The sequence below is a fragment of the Harpia harpyja genome, chromosome 1, assembly GCF_026419915.1.
Source record: "Harpia harpyja isolate bHarHar1 chromosome 1, bHarHar1 primary haplotype, whole genome shotgun sequence".
Lineage (NCBI taxonomy): Eukaryota > Metazoa > Chordata > Aves > Accipitriformes > Accipitridae > Harpia > Harpia harpyja.
Window position 1 is genome coordinate 48782864 of NC_068940.1, and position 17417 is coordinate 48800280.

The following is a 17417-nucleotide window of genomic DNA, read 5'->3' on the forward strand; positions in this document are numbered from 1 at the left end:
TTTGCACAGCTGGGAATTAATATTCAAAACTGTATACGCTTATCTTGCCTAACCATGTTGGTGGTTTACGCTATAATCACAACACGTCTACTAATTTTGCATTTTAGAGGTTGAGGCTGTGATTCACATCATGAGCGCAAAGATTGGAGATTCACACCAGAATTTAGGCACCTGGCCCCCACAGCCTTCAAGCGGACACTCTTCTTTCCACATACAATACATGCTGCATATAAACCTCCAAAACAGACCTACGAAATGCAAAAGGCTGAGCAGAAAACCACCTAAGTGTGCAAAAGGAAACAAAGAAATACAAGAAGTGGTGTATTTTCTCCACTCATGAAGTATATCTCTGAGTTATCCCACCAAGCACTGTTTCTTCCACCTAGAAAAACAAGAGCCAAAGTCTGCATTCAGGCCTCCCCCATCCTAGAGAAGTGACCTAAGTTAAGGGATGATCTTTGCTGCCCTTTGTGTTTTAAAGGAAAGGGGTGGTGGCCTCTGCACCATGCTCAACTATTTCATGCTCAGAGAACACCACCCAGAGATCAAGTCTTCTTGGGGAACAAAGTGGCTGCAACTCATCTAATCTATGGAAACATGTGGAGTTTCCCACATAGCTTGGAAAGAGGAGGCCAGCCTCCTCCGCCCTTTAAAGACAGAGGTGCTTTAGGACTTTCTCCAAAGTAGATGTGTAGGAGGAAGCAAAACTTTAACAACAAGATTTAAGTCACTGTCAAGTCCAGTTCAAAATGCAGGAACAAAGCTGGCAATCTGGAACACGGGTTCCTGCTTATACCCTTTTTTCAGCTGGGGACGAAAGGACTTAAATCTCAAAATCATCTCGAAAATTCTGCTTACAGAAGTGTGAACTATTTAGAATATCCAGAATATGGTGCTCTGTAGAGTGGACCAATAAAATTTTTAAAGTCCCAGAATTTTATACTATTACTACTACTACTACTACTACGAGGGCAAGACATTAATTTAAACTTCTGGCTTTATAGTTCTGTATGCATCATCTTCAGATCTCAATGTGGTTCAAAGGATGTATGGAAATAAATCTATAAATTACCATACAATAAACCAATATTTGCCATTTTATGATTCTGCTCAACAAAAAAAAAATTAACAAGTGAAGAGTATGGTGCTTTTTAAAGCTTTCCTTTAGTATTTTTCAGAGCTGATCCACAGTAAACTGGCTGAAGAACAAAGTGACTCCCAGTTACTCAATGCTCAACTTCTGCACTTCTGTTACTTAGTTTGTGATCAGACACTTGTTATCTAATACTTGGACCTAACAATTTTTACCTTTTAATATATCTTAGAACTCCACAGTTTCTTCTATTAGCAATAAATTAGCAATAAACTTTGTTTTGAGAGATGACAAGCTGCCAGCTGGAAAAAGGAACGATGTCTTCTTTCTGTCAAACTCTTTTGTGTGGTCTACTAACAATTTTCAGCCTTCCAGACTGCTCTTCAACTCACAGATATCTTGTAAATACCCAGAGGAGGGGAAAAACGCACACATAGGCATAATATATTACTATGATTAAGCTGTGCTATGTGTACAACTGGATAATAGTAGCAGATGACAGGCTGGAGAAGGGCAAGTTAGGGGCTGAAGCTGTTCAAGAAAAAGAAAAAGGAACCACATGCCAAATGGAGTGGAAAAAAACTAAGCTCGTATTGGCTAGCACACCTACAGAGAAGATGCTGAGGCAGGACAAATGTGAGGGGAGGTAAAAGGGAAAGGGGCTCAGGCTGATCCCAATGATCTGCAATCTCACAGAAGCACACTTTGAGCCCAGCCCTGTCAATAAACCTCTGTTTATGAATGAAGCACTTCTCTCCTTTGTGCAAGAAATAAAACAGTGAATTTTGAACCAGGAATTGAAGGAAGCACAGGGTTGGGAGAATTTATCAATTAGCAAGGGTTTAGGGTGCACAGGGAGCATCTTGCCATTCGGCAGGTTTTAACCTCTTGACTGAAGATTTCACTCTTGTCCCTGCTGGCAACTGATTCCAAAACTAAACTTCCAGCTAGGGATGCTTTATGTCTTGCAGCTACAAGCTGAGTCTTTGGCCTTATTTAGTTAACAGTGCCCTGTATGTACAGAGTAGTCTCAGAGGATCAAAAGTAGATAGGAAAATCCTGCTGTAGCCAACAAACAATTCACTAACACTTTACGGACTAAACCCAAGATCTTGCCATGGATATGAACTGGGAGATGGCAGAAAACAGAGCTGACTTGGGAAGCAGCTGAGGAGTGAGGCCCTGTGTGAGGATGCTCACTTCCTTTTGCTATCAGCCCACATTACAGAAATTCTCTCGGGAGACGGTAAAGTCCCAGATTACCCTGAGCAGGATCTTTAATCAAGATGAAAAGAACAGTGCTTCTTTGTAGGTGGAAGCAGGCATCTCTTTGATGCTTCTTCTTGTCATTTTTTCTGCTCCTTTTGCTATTACTCTGCTTCAGCTGTGCATTCACAGCAGCCTGGTGATTATCGTGACCCTGATTCTGAAGTGCATGACCACAAGCCCTGGTGATATGGAAGGGGGCTCACCTGGCCACAACGCACTGTCAACACTGATGCTGATACATGCCAGCATGCACGTGAAGCCATGGACTTCCCTGAATTTAGCAGAGAGTGCACGCAGGGGATGGAGACGGGAAGCCTACCTTCTCCCTTTGGGATGAAGGGGCAATATATTTGGTTTTGGTAGAAAGTGTTAGAAAAGCTAGTTCAGAACTAGCTTGCTAGAGCCAGGCCTGGGTTAGTATCCATCTTAGATCTATAGTATGGCTCCAAAGAGGATGGACTTGATGTAATAGGCAGGCACCCATTCCACTGGGAGCCAGATTCAACCTCCTTTGAAGGCAACGTGCAAAAGCCAGACTGCAGTGAGAAAGAACAGCTGGCAGAGCCGGGCGCTCTGAACGCATTGTCTTCTGCAGAAGTTACTGTCTCAGGAATGGCTGCAAGAGGCACAAATTTCAGAGTGGAGTTGAGCAACCTGTTAAGTGTTTTCTCTTTTTTCCCTTACTATCCAAGTGCTAGTTGAGAAAAAACGTAAGGTTATCCTCAGAATCCACACCCTATTCCTGGTGGCATGAGGTTTGTTTTTTTCTTACGTTTTTGTCTTTTTCTTTACAAGACAAATGCAATGTTAATTAAAAAAAATTAGCATAAGGAAAATAATAAAATAATAAAACTGACAACCATGTTTGGTTGGCCTTTCAGTTCAACACACAAAAAAAAATACAGAACAGGATATAAAGTGTATGAATTATCAGTTTGCAGCCGGAATGACTTCTTTAGTTCTGCATTTCAAAGGTTTCCTTTTTTTGTAGCTGCCAGTTAGTATGTTTGGAAGAAAGCCCAGATAACAGAAGACATCAGAAGTGAGGTGAGGTGAAGACAGATGGAATAAATGGGCTGAGAAGGCACAAAAATAAACTTGTCGGAAGTTGCACTGTAGTAGAACTTTTTTTTTAAGGGAAAAGATGACTAATTTGTCCAAGACGCAAGTGCTAAAAACAAGTCTGTAAAAAAACCCAAAACAACAAAAAAAACCAAACGCAAACAAAAAAACCCAACAACAAACCCAACACAGCAGGAGAAACAAATACATTTCCATAACAGCAGCTAAGAGTGAACAATAAACACTGTCAGAACCACCGTTCAGATATCACTTAGCCATCATGTTCCTGTGGCTTTTAGTTGCTATTTTACACATGCACAAACATACAGACATATTAATTTCCTACATATAGTTGCTCTTATACTGATAGATGAATATTACAGGCTGACCATAGGAACTTAATTCAGCTCTGACACGGTACGAACCAAATCCTTGACCAGAACAAAGTAGCTCCATTCCACCGCTTAGACTAAAACTGAACCACTTCCGACCAGGGAAGAACCAGGGCCCATCAGACTACATTGGCTCATGTGAGCTGAAGTTTAATTTGGCCCAAAAGCTAATACAGAGCCACCAAACACTTTCACACAAAGTCAAAACTACTGGGCAAGTGTTGGATGGATGCAATACTCTGAGAATACATATGATTTTAAGAAGGAAGGGAAGCAAGAATTAAATTCTGAAAAACTAAGTTTTGATGATTGCAGAAGAAAGAACAAGTGTGTCTCCAAAGTGGTGTTTACTGGCACCCTGATGGCCATTCTGGAAGAGCTTTAATATGCATCGAGGTGACGTAGCCTGGCTGAAGCCATGACATGGGAAAAGTAACGACACTTACGAAGAAGGAGCATGAGGTTATTAAATATACCCACTCCACTACTCTCAACTGCAAATAAAAATAAGAAAAACAGCTATCTTTATACAGGGAATGAAAAAAAAAAAGATAAAATTACATTTCTCTTCTCCGACTTGGAAAAAAGCACACACTTGCAAATGTTATGTCAAAGCTCTTTCTCTGTATCTTTTTTCACCAACTATAGTGACACACTTAACTCTTAACATAGCCAACCCCACAGAGCTCCACTTCACCCAGTGACTGCAACCATTTCTTTCTGACTGCCAGGCAGAGGATGAGAGGTGAGGACAGAGCAGTACCATGAAACTGTACTGGAAAGTCCCTGGAAAACTTCCTTGGGGGTGGAAACCGTGGGACTGATCTGACATCATCCCTTCCCCTTATGCACGCACTACACCTGCACAAGGCGAGTGGAAAACACTAGCAAAATAAAACATTTTTATACCCTTTCGCACAAGTAAAAAGACAGACAACATAATACCTAAGTGGAAAATGAGCCAGGGTATGAGTGCTTAAAAGCTTGGGAACTGAAGAGGTTTCAGCCGGCATGGAGGGCTTTCTGCTGGGGAAAAGGAACAGTTGCCTGGCTAACAGTAAGCAGAGGCAGACGAACCAGATTTGAAGGGATTGCTTCAGGTGTCTAAATGTAGGCAGGCAGTGCTTTCTACATGTCCTAAGACATCCAAGCCATCTGCAGTGGTCTGGAAGGGATGATGCAGAAAATACAGACAATCCATCTACCCCTCTGGAGTAGCAGCTGGAGGCTGGAGTAACCTCAGCACATCTGGGATGGCACCAGATACCAGGCATTTAGGCACCAGTGTCCCTAGTGTTTCTCCCTAAATTCAGGACTTCACTTCTTCTCCCAACCTAAACATCGGAGATGATCTCCCATGGCTGGTTGCTGACATACGCGGACCAAGAACTAGCTGAGGATAAAGGATCATCTGGGGAGTTTGACTTGTTGGAGCACTATGACAAAGCTCTACTTAACCATGGACATAGGAGTAGGTCGTAGACAGTATATATTTCTGGCTGTTGGTAGGCAGCTTTCAAGAGTCAGGGAAGTTCTTCTAGACCAGTAATAAGCAGTGGGGATAGGAAGGAAGGCAGCTCTGTGGAGTGAGCGGGGAAGGGATGGAAGAGAGGACTGCTGCGGACAGCACGTCATTAAGCACATGGCTTTGACTGCTACTTCAACAGGGCAGTGCCCATATCTGGGCATTAGCATCCATTTAACTTACAGCCTTGTCAGCCAGTACAATGTATTTCCACATCTCAGACATGAAGTTCCTCAGGGGAAAATTCAGAATCTGATTACCATGCAAATCCAGCTGGGATGCTGGGATGCAGCTCTCTTACTTCTCCCATCCCCCAATCCTTCCTTTCTCTGCCTAAAAATTACTTGGGTGTGCAGCTGTACTTTTCCATATTGCCTGTTGAAGTATGTATCTACCTCTCAGAAGCATTACTGGACTTTGCAGATGGGTATACTTGCTTAGTTCTCTTTAATAGTTACAAGTCCACACCCTGAACTTGCCTATCGCATACTGGATCGAACAGACAAGCAATGTTCAGATCATGATTATGATCTGTCGATTCTTGTTTGATGATTATTTTACAATTCAGTAGTTCTGTGGACTCACACTCTTGAAACGATCACCTTTTTCATTGGATTGTTTGCATGATATTTAATTGTGATGGTTTTATTTATTTACCTATTTTTATAAGACTAACACTTTGCAACAACTCAAAAGATAAATTCAGGCTCAGGATAAAAAAAGTAATCTGTTGGGTTCTGATTTTGCATCCTTTATGGCTCTGCCAGTTTTTTCTTAAGGAGAAGCATAAAGATATTCCCATAAAGCCTACCTCCACAGAGTGAATTGCTCATTATAAAACCTGCATTAGTCTTTTTCACGAAGGTTACCATTAAAAAAGGTCATGCTCATCCACATTACTGCATTACGCATCCCACAGTCAACTCCACAGTATGTTAAGCTCCACATTCTGACAATTGCTGCTAAATGTTCAGTTTTTCAATTGCAACCACTGTGGGAGCCTTTTTATAATAGAGGAAATGTAAATACCATGTAAAAAGATCAAAAGCTGAATCAGCAACTTATCTAAATCACAGCAGTCCCAGAAAAAGTCTGCCCCATTGCCATAAATAGATTACCACAAGTAACGTATGGAAAGAGTTGATTGTGGAAGGAATCTCACATCCTACTGAAAATTCGATGTATACCAAACTTACCAAAGATTTTTTTAACGGTTAAAAGCTTTGCGTATACAGCTATGAGTACAAGAAAACCATTGTAAGGTATTTAGACAGGAATAAAAGAAAATACAGGCACTTCAGTAGCTTTGCTGTTGCCTACCTCCCACCATTTTGCACGTTTCGCTACCTTTACATATATTATTTTAACTCCATCACATACAATGCAAACAGATTTAATCCTAAAGGCATTTGCAGCTTGAATTTCCTACATAAGGATCATAAATCTAGAATGGGAAGCCTGAAATCATTAAAGTCACATATTTATAAAATCATATTCAATTAGATTAAAAAAGTGCAATTTCTGTCATCATGTCATAAAAAGATGTGTTTTTCTCTCAGATCTACTATAAAGAAAAGCTCCCTATATTGTTACAGATAGAGGCTGTTTTCAATCAGTTACAAGGAGCAATCCAATTACTGGATGGTTTAGTGCAGTAACTGACTCCAGACTAATTTAATTTCTTTAGGTCTCTAAAGATCAATTGATCTGATTTGTTTCCCTCCCCGAAGGCTGTTTAGGAAAAAGCAGGCTTAAATACCTGGAAATGAAATACAAAGCTCTGTACACTTTCACACTACTTAGGTCATTCGGAAAAGCTGGAACTCGAGATAAATGAGTGCTCTCTTGGCCCTAACATCACAGGATTTTTTACAGGAGACCATTAGGATCACCGCACAGCACTGCAGATCATGCATGCATGTGCTGCATGCAGGCCTGCTTAGGAAGCAGTGCATGGAAGGTATTTTTCACAGCTTCTAGATAACTATTCAATTTTCAAGAGCTGTGCAAACATGCATTTGGCCTGCATAGTCTTTTCCCTGGCAAATAAATATTTTTCTCAGACAGTGATCTTAACTAAGTTTCCAACTAGACTGAGCAAGAGTCATGCTGTAGTATTTAATGTATCACCTACATGTTGTAATGCTTGTCGCGATGGACACCAAGCAAGAAATTCTTCCTGTTGTCGTATCTCACTTTGCTATTTCTTTTGCTTTATATCAGATTTCTTTAAGCAATTTTGCTGGTGCTAAGATGAAATCTGTAGAACCAGTGGGCACTTAGAGAATGACATTCTCATGTGCCTGAATATGTTAATGCTGGAACTGAATAAAACCCTTGGTATTTCTGGACCATATCAGATAACTTAGGAAATTCTCAAACAGCCTCTTAACAGCCCTCTTGTGTGTCACACTCTTACTATCTCAGTACTTGATGTGTTGTGCAGCAGATTTTGGGTTTTTTTAAATACCATTGTTCCCTAATCAGGGCTAAGCTTTCCAATCTAAGTCAAAATAAGTCCTTAACCAAACCTGGACTCTCAAATCCAGAGTTTTAATGTAATTTCAATACTTTTCACCTTCTGTTTCTTGTATTTATTGTAAGTTTCACATTTGGCTACCTTATCTTTCATGGAAATGTTCGCGCCTAGGCTAGGCTGCCTGTCTCAGGCTCTGTTCTTACACTTATCAATAAACAAAAGGGCACTGCGGTTTATGCTCAGCATTTCTGACTCCATGCCACGTGCTGTTATAATAAGATGTCCTCTGGAAAAATTCCCTTCATATCCAGCACCACCATAGTCAGTTCATCTGCACCAAGGTAACTAAGTTTTTCTCCCAGCTTATCTATTCAGACTCTCTCAGCCCTTGCAAAGCTGTGTCATTAGATCTTGCCTGTCTGTAAAACAAGGAAACTGAAAGGCAAAAATCAAAGTCTCTTCTCTTCCTACAGGTCCTTTCTGGACTATTTATTGCATAAAAACCTGAGCTTTGGATGTTGTTTACCTGTCTGTCAATTTGGCCATTCAGTTCAACACCAAAAAAAACACTTTATGTCCTGTTCTGTATATGAATTATCAGTTTGCAGCCTGAACGACTTCTGTCATTCTGTCAGTCTGTCAATACAGCAGGTTATGCTACTTTAATTAAATCTGCTTTGTGGGGTTTTTTTTTCCATTTTCAATGAAGGCTTTCACTTAGGAAGCAATTTTTAACAACTTTGCAAGTGTGCACTGCAGTCCACAAGCTTGCTGTCCCCAAATTACTGTTCTTTTACCCAATTACTCAAAGGATCACTAATGATCCAGTCACTATTAAGGTATAAAATATACCACTATTTCTCGTCCATGGACCTGCTTAGATTGATGTACTTTTGAAATGCTGTAAAGGCTTTCTCTAGCTGTATGGACATGACTTCATTGAGCAGTTTGTCTCCTATATGCACCCATGAAAGATGATTCACAGACACATCTGGATATCCCCACACAGGAGCTTGGAGGGTTTTGGCCTCTCCAAACTTTCTTTCATGATTGTGTGCTCATAGGAAAATTTGGATGTGCTATATCCATCTCCACCGAGTTCTCTTCCAGCCTAAAGGATGCAGGCAGCTTAATTTGCTTCATTTGCCAAACTATTTGACACGATATCATAAAAATGTGACGCGCTGGAGAGCTACCAAGAGATTGAAGTTTATTTCCTACTCAACTGCGGGTTAATGCTTCAGTCCCTATGGCAGCAGTTGCTTATAATGAGCTGTACACACACAAAACTCAACAGTTTCCAGATAAAGTTTTCCCCTGATGCAGCCTGCAGTACAATTTTGGTGAAACAAAAATGGCATCTTTGCCATCGTCAGAGGGAGTTATGGGATTCGTCCTGATGGCAATAATTGCTGACTTCAGTGTCTGGGACTGCTGAAGTGTATTTTGGGAAGCTCCCCTCCTCTCTTTTCCACTGTGTGGAGCAGTGGGGAGCTATAATATTTTTCACAGGACCACTGCCCTTGTTTCCCATTGACCCAATTCACAGCCCTCAATAGGATTAAATGGCATGATAAGAAAAAAGCTTTTCATTCTGAAGTTGTAAAACCAACCCTCTCCCCGCTTTAAGAAGCCCCCTCAGGAAGATGAATATATCAGCCCCAACTGGAACAGATGTCAAAACTCAAAACAGCTCTTTCTTCATAAAGTTTATAAGTATTTTTAAAGGAGTTGGAGGAGGCTTACTATATGCAACAAGATAACGTTAAAATGCACAGCTTCTCGGGAGTTGAAAGGATGCTTTTCCTACAAACTCTCTCTTCTCTTTATCTTATCTGCATGGAAAGTCAACAGAAAGTCCCCATTACCTCTCGATATCAGTGAGTCTGGAAGAGTCCCGGAATCCTTTAGCAAAAGGGTTGCTGTCAATTTTCAACTTGGTTATCTGGAAACACAGAAAGAGCAATGCAACATGAATATAGTGTTAAGGTATTGCAGCATACAAAGTGTTAACCAATCCATCCTCCTGACTTCACTGCTAATTTTATCCATGCTCCTTGTGTGTGTGTGTGCGTGCATGCTACTCTTGAGATGCTGCAAAGCTGGCGAGACAAACCAGGGTGTAATACACATATGGCAATGCAAAGACTGAAGGGCACAGTGGGCTCAGCCTTCATGTCACCCAAAGCAGGAGGAACCCACCCATGTACAGGATTACTGCTTCCAAATACTTTAACAGCATGAATCAGGTTGTCTTTTCCATGAGCAACACACAGCACCCTGCTAACATCTGAGCCTCGTAAGTGGAGCTGCACATCACCTAATATGAGCCCAGACTAGGAGCCACTGCCTGCAGACCTGAAGAGTGCTTCAGTTCAGCCCCACTTTTTTTTTTTTTTTTTACTGGGATGCAAATGTTCTCAGCCAGACCTATCAGCCATCACATAGGGGCAGTTTAACTATTTTTCCATGGAAAGAGGCTGAGGAAGGGAAGGAGGGAGGAAAAATATGGGGAGAACTCAGATTTAAAGTGACAGAGCCTGGGTAAAAGGAGTAACCCCATTAAAACCATCACGGTCCTGGAAAACCAGAGATCTTAGAACCAAAACTCTCCTCCCTTCTTCAAATGCAGCTACAAACCTGCCCAGTGCATTCTGTCAGCCTTTCCATTCTGCCAGAGTAACCTGCTGATCAGGAGTCCCTCTGCCCCAGTGCATCAGGGCTCCCCTTAACTTTGCAGTGAAACTTTTCAGGCATAGGTGGTGGCTTCTACTGTGGTTTTTTGGGAGCAGGAAGAAAATACACCATTGCCCTTGTGAAAAGCTGTCCAACCAAATGAGATTTGGTGAGTAAAACCTGAGACATCATTGTAACATTCAGATTTTCCAGCCATACTTCTTCCAAGGATTAAAAATAAAACTGTAAGTGCGAGTTAGAGCTTGACAAGGGACAACACAGGACCTGTCCTGCAAGGCAGTGAATGCCACCAACTCTAGCTGGAGCCCATGAAAATCAACAGCTCTCAGCTTTTCATACTGAGCGACTACGTCAGCCTGGCTTTCCTCAAAAAAAGCCTGTATCGAAGAGGCCTCAATCTCATTTGTAATAGCTGGCCCTCGAGACTCAGAAAGAAAAGGGATCTTTTCCAAATCCTCAAACAATCAAATGCTCTCATCAAACAAAGGTATTTCAAAATGGGGTGGCTTCTCCTCCAAAATTAAAAGAGGAAAACTGAATGCAACTTTTCATTCTGAGAAAGAGGTCTTCTGGGAGGGAAACACAGAGAGGGAGGGACAGGCTTACAAAGACAAAACCTGAGTATTTAATTACTGGTCTGCAGTATATGAACAATGTGCTGAGTGGCTGCTCCTGTCACTGCCACCCTCCTGCTCTGCCACTCTTGAGAAACTTGCTGCACCCCAGGGCTGCTGCCTTCCCTGCCCAGCGTTTTGGGTCCATACAGGGAAGGGGAAAACCTCTCTGGGGAAGGTCCTTGCTCTGAGGCACTACGTAGGAGGTGCTGCAACTCACTGGTTGTTCCTGTGGGTTAGTCAAACAGCATGGGACCTCAGTGCTGGCTGAGGGTTTGAGGCTGTCTCCTCACACAGGTAGAACTGGTGGAAACTAGCCTGAACGCTAGCCTTGTCACAGGACCTTGCAACAGCTCAGCAAGGTAGTTACAGTCTCATTCTACTCCCAAGGTATCCCTAAGCCCTTGACTCACAGTGGTGTTAGAAAGAGTGGCAGGTTAGTGCCTCATGTACAGTGAGCGTTTTTATGGCAGCATTCTGAAAACTACCTTGAAAAAAGACAAGCTCTAACTAGTTCCATTGACTTAGATCACCAACACACCAAGCCAACTGCACTGCAGAATAATAAGCATGTCTATTCATCTCTTGAGCATATTTTCACCAATCAAACTTCCATTTTCCTAATATTAAAGATTTGGTATGACATCACAAGAGAAACTTTTTTTATCCACCAAAGCCAGATGAGACTCACAATCATTTATGGCCATATTTTTCCTGAGAGACTGTCTTACAAACAATCAGAGAACATCTGCTAGAAAGCATCTTAAAATGAAACCTGACCTACAATTCAACTCTGTGGCAGTGGTTTGACTGTTTGAATAAATGCATGCCCTTTAAATCTTAAATTATGAGATAGTTTGTTGAAAGTGTAATGTATTTAGCTTTTATCTAATAACCTCCAGAAATGTAATCAATCCCTCCTTAAAACAGTTCCGAAAGAAATGGCAAAAATGAAAAAAGGCTCCATTTTCATTAGTCATAAATAAAATGACAGCATCAACCTCTAGGGGTTCTGGAGATGTTCCATTGAGAAATTTTCCAGGACTCAATGTATGTGCTTTGGGAAGGTTAGTTTAGAAACATCTCTGGTGTAAATATCATGGGTAAACACAAATCCATCTTACGGAAATAAATTCCAGGTTTAGCTGGTTTTGTGCCTGTTGCTATTTTGCTGGTTTCTACAGAAAGTTACGTGGAAAAATCTAACCACCTGTCCGAACATTATATTCTTGAGAGTGCCAAGTACTGAATGTATTTTCTGCAGCATTCAGAGATACAAACCTGAGTTTCAAATCCATACATTCTGATATTAAAGCCCTAAAGTGGGATGTGGGGTCTGTCATAAGGACTGACATAATACTACCAGTATTATCTTCACAGCTTCCTCGGGCGCCTATGCAGTAGTTTCATTTTATTCACAGCATTTAGAAATTAGTTACTTTTGCTTCATATTAAGAAATGCAGACTTCTTTAAATAATCCAGCAGGTACATTGACTCTGTGATGCTGCCTGCCCACATGTTTGGACAGTACTTGTATTTTTCTTAACTTGGGGGAATTAGAGAGGGAATGAGGTATTTTTTTGAAGCACCGTAGTCATTAAGCCCTTAAAGCACACTCTGAATCGCACTGAAGCCAACAACGTATTTCCACTGACTTAAATATTAAAGCCCTATCCACTGTCAAGCAGAGCCTCTGCTCTCCGATTGTTTATATACTTCCTAAAATTACTCATTAGCAATCCATTGTTATGATTTCCTCCATTTTGTATATATTATTCACTGGCATGCAAATTGAAATTCGAACATCTGGATGTAATCTGGGCAGCCTCTGAAAAGCATATCTCTCAGTGATTTCCCTTACGTTTGAGCCTTACAGCTTAATTAGTCAACTTTTTAAGCCCATGAAATCATCATGTGCAAACCAGAGTATCTCTCAGCTAACAGCTTGTGGAGTGAAAGATCACGGCAAGAACGAACAGCTCCTTAATGAGTTATAATTAGAAAAGCACTGAATGACAATATGCAAACAGCTTTGTATAGACAGAAGGGAAGACAAATGAAAGCCTCTTTCATGCCATCTTTACTCCCATGCATAATCCTTATGGCTCTTTGAAGTTAGTAGTACTATCCATATACATAAGAATTACTCCTGAATATGGATTAGATTGGGCATGGTCACTACAGACATTGGCATGGAAAGGTAGGTTATATCAGAAAGTTTCCTAGTTTAGACTGAGGAAAAGAAAGTTTTCAGCAGGGTGGAATTTAGTTCAATCCATGGAAATTAGCAACTGTACTCACCAGTTGATTCTGGTAGGCGGTAACAGCGGTAAAAACTGTCTCTGGAAAGATAAATGTCCTGAACTCTTCCGATTTCAGATTTAGCAAAGAAGCCGTGTGATCCTTCTTCTTAATAATGTGGACCCTTGGCTGGTACTTGTGCATGGAGTTCAAAATGATCTGCAAGAAAGAGTGACAAGGCACTGTCCTGAGAGGAAGGTTAACAGGACCCTTGAAGGCTATAAAACTGTAGGGGGGTGGGGGGAAGATCTAATTAACACTGCAGGGGAGACATCTGAGAGCTAACTAGCCAGGGGCTGATTTTCAGAGCAAACTCTCCAGCTTCTTCAGGCAGTTCCAGACAATGAAGGTGGAAAAGCAGGCATCCCAGGAGCTAGTTTCCTCTCCCTCCTACACAACTGGTAAGCCCATGCTTTTTGAAGCATAAATACCTGTTCCTGCAGGTGAGGTGTTTTACATAAGAATTTGTTATTGCTAGCATGTGTCCCAGTTTGCAGGTATCAGCTGCAAATGTAAATATGTAACGCTTGAAAGCTCATGACCAAGAATCCACACTTGCAAAAATGTGCAGGTGCAGAATGAAAACAGCCAGGAACCCCTCAAAAAAAACCAGAAAAAAATAAAACCCAACCAAAAAACCACCACCCCTGGCAGCACAAACCAGCTGACCAAAAACAAAACTCCCCAGATCCTTCTACTGTGGCAAACCTTTAAAGCAAGCTACTTTGTAGATGCTCTTCACCACAGACTACCGAAAATTAGGGCAAGGAGGGAAACCAGTACAGAACCCCCAGATAACCAGGGTTTGCTATTTTATTCTCCTTAATAATTGTTTGCAAGCTCCCCAAACAATTCTAAACCTAACGTACCAACTAACCAATTTCAACGTTCACTGGAGTCAAACCAAGAGTCCCATTTGCTTCAGTTACCACTGGCTGGAGGCTTGTTTGGCTGTCTCTAACCACAGTATTACAATATAAGAATTAAATACAGAGCTCGGCTCGCACCAGTCCTTGTTTTGGATATAATCACAGTCACAAGACGAAATTGGCAATGGTGTGGGTGGTTCTATTTTGCAGGGGCCATAACGACGTTACAGTCAGCTCTGTACATCTGGAATAGCTAATGTGCATTCCTCAGGAAGCGTTAACTTCAGCTGAAACACAGCAGAAGTGGTGCAGCGTTTCATGCTAACTCAGTCAATGAGAAAGGCTGCACATCGCATTGGAGTGGAGAGCTTAGAGACAGCTTTGTCATGGCTAAAATTTCCATTAGCGTTTTCTTCGCTGCTCCTTCGGGTCCAAACATTGCTAAGACTCGCACTGTGACTTTGTGGGGGGCACACAGCAACAAGAAAGTCATTACAGTGATGGGGAACCATCGTCCTGAAAGTGGTGCATGTCTGCTTTTACTAGCTCATGTCCTTTCTCAAATCACTTCACCATTTTATGTGCGCACACACACAACGGCCATTGACCTTGCCTTTAACATCCTTAGCACTTTTCCCTCTCTTTGTAAAATTTTGTCCTACCATCCTAGTCACTTGGGCTGCTCTAAGCAGCTGGAAAAGACATTTTAAAGGACAGTACGCGGATGGTGATGAGCTTAGTGAAGGGTTGGCCCACAGAGCTCAGCGCTTCCCATTGCCTTTCATGGCCGCGATATCCACACCAAGGCATTACATCTGAGAAGCAGCCAAGCAGGAGGAGGAAAGAGCCGTGACAGAGCAGCTCCCACACATGCCCTTTCCTTTCACTCCTCTATGAATGCAAATTATAATAAAGAAACTCCATTTCTCAAACAAGACCACATAATCCTTTATGAAAGTTTCCTGAAACCAAAAGCGCACATGGATGACATCCCCTGCCACGATGCTCTACCCTGTGCATTCCCACCAGAGGCAAGTCGGGTCATTCAGCTACAAAACAAGTACTGAATGTAGTCAGGAGGTCACAAAAGACCCAAGGCCAAGGTTAAGGCCACTATTTCCTTTTCGTGTGGGTGTGTGTATGTGGTGCTCCATCTGCATCCCCGCACAGGCTGCCAACGTTGCAGTACTCACTGATACTAAAGTCTGCAGGATACTGCACAAATGTACCCCTTAATATCCATGCAACTTCTTAAATTAGGACCATCAAAACAGCCTAAAGGAGTTACATACACAGGGTGCATCTCCCGAAGTAGCCCCTGAGAGTGGTCTCACAGTCCAAGCAGTCCCCTACCTGCACGGTGTAGCTATCAGAAAATCCCTGATGCCAGCTCTGCGATACTCGTGCTGGTGTGCCCCAAGGGAAACATCAGGTGCACATATACTTACAGCAGCCCCCTGGCACACACTTACCAGCACTACAGCGTGGTCACAGGCCCCCAGCCATCCTTCGTGCTGACAGCCTGCAGCAGGGGAGATGACCAGGATCCATCCTTATGGGATCCTGTTTGCTGTAAGGTCAGGCAGGTTTGTAGGCATCTGGCTCCCACTGGCTACAGACCGGTCACCAGAGGCAATCTGGATGCCAGCTGCAAAACCCTTGAGGTGGCTTTGAATTCAGGAACTATGCTGTGAATGCGGCTTCCATATTCACCAAAGAAGAGTGTTACCAGGCAAAGTTTGCTTTCTAAAAGCAGGGAGGTTCCTAACTTCTGCCAGGTTGACTTTAAATAAAACCCCTGGGCATAACTCCTTGTGGCTGTTCTGAAACCCCTGCTTTCACAGTTACTTGTCGGCCACATTCACACCTTTGTGTTTGCTTTTGCAAACTTTCATGTGTTTGAGTTTTGCTGTCATAAATGCCAGAAAAGCAATTACGATAATGTATACAGTCATGGTTCACCTCACCATAAACCAGAAATTACGCCACCCCAACTAAATGCAACTGAAAGTCCTAAAAGAAGCAGTCTGTGTGAAATCTGGAAAAAAAATCACGTTCATAAATGTTCCATGACCAGAAAAATGGGAATTACTTGCTCAGCTGTAAAAATCCAGAGACGGGAGCCATTTCCTTCCTCTGGTAAGGAGATCTGAAAGTATTTCCATGGAGCAAGCCGTATGTCATGCACACAGAGATAAGACTTCTGCCTGATGCTTGGGGAGAATATGTACATAGCTATGGGGTTATGCATGCTGTTGAAGATACACAAGCAGAGATGCTTGCCAACTCCAAAAGTCTCAGAATAAGAGAAAACAAACAAATGCTAGCACAAACAAATGCCTCTCTTCTCTTCAGATTCCTTTTCAGGAAATGAACCACCCTACAAATAAAATACCACAATTACCTTAACAACCAAAACTGTCTTCTGGAGGATGGAGAAAGCAAGCAACTAGAACAAACTGGAATCAGGTTGGATCCAGCTTCTCTACCTATAACTAGTACTTAAAGGTGTCTTTTAGATCATTAAAACTTCCTTGGGAACCAACTTGCCTTATCAAACACAATTGAGATTTTAGCAGGTCAATTAAAAACTTTTTTTCAGTGAGGTTTCAGGAAGCATTTCGATTCTCCTCTTCTCTTAGTACACAAGAGCTCAGAAATGCCGTTGACCATGGCATAGTGAGTCCTCCTTAAAGGCTCCAGAGAATGAGTTTCTTTCTTAATTCTACTGAGCATCCAATGATGGTATTTACATAGCTTCAATAAGGCAGCACATAAAACCTGACACCCTAATTTGGAACATAAAACCACACAAAATATTTAAAAATGGAGTGCTCCACGAAGGCGTAAACACCTGCCATGCAAATCTCAACATGGGATCAAGCCTTCAGGGCTGAACATGCAAAACTTTCCATCGACTTCAGCTGTCCAAAGCCTTCACGTACAGAATGGGATCCACCTCTGCTGCTTCGTGGAAAGTTAATTGGGAGGCTGTATCTCAAACACTACAGATCATTTTCTCCCACTGCCTGTATTTGAGAAAATTACGTGTTCTTGCTCTGTCACATGTCTCTGTTCCCGACAGCTTCTCAGACCTACTTCATTTTTATACTCG

At 42.0% G+C, this 17417-nt stretch overlaps 1 protein-coding gene across 1 annotated transcript in view; it reads right to left on the reverse strand.

The window, feature by feature from the left end:
• Positions 1–17417, reverse strand: part of TBX20 (T-box transcription factor 20) — a 40265-nt gene that overhangs the window by 11801 nt on the left and 11047 nt on the right. Inside the window, exons 5-6 of the mRNA XM_052792735.1 lie at positions 13434–13592; positions 9689–9765 (exon numbers count right to left, since the gene is read on the reverse strand). Of these exons, the coding sequence (XP_052648695.1) occupies positions 9689–9765; positions 13434–13592 (236 nt within the window). The remainder of the gene's footprint in view (positions 1–9688; positions 9766–13433; positions 13593–17417) is intronic.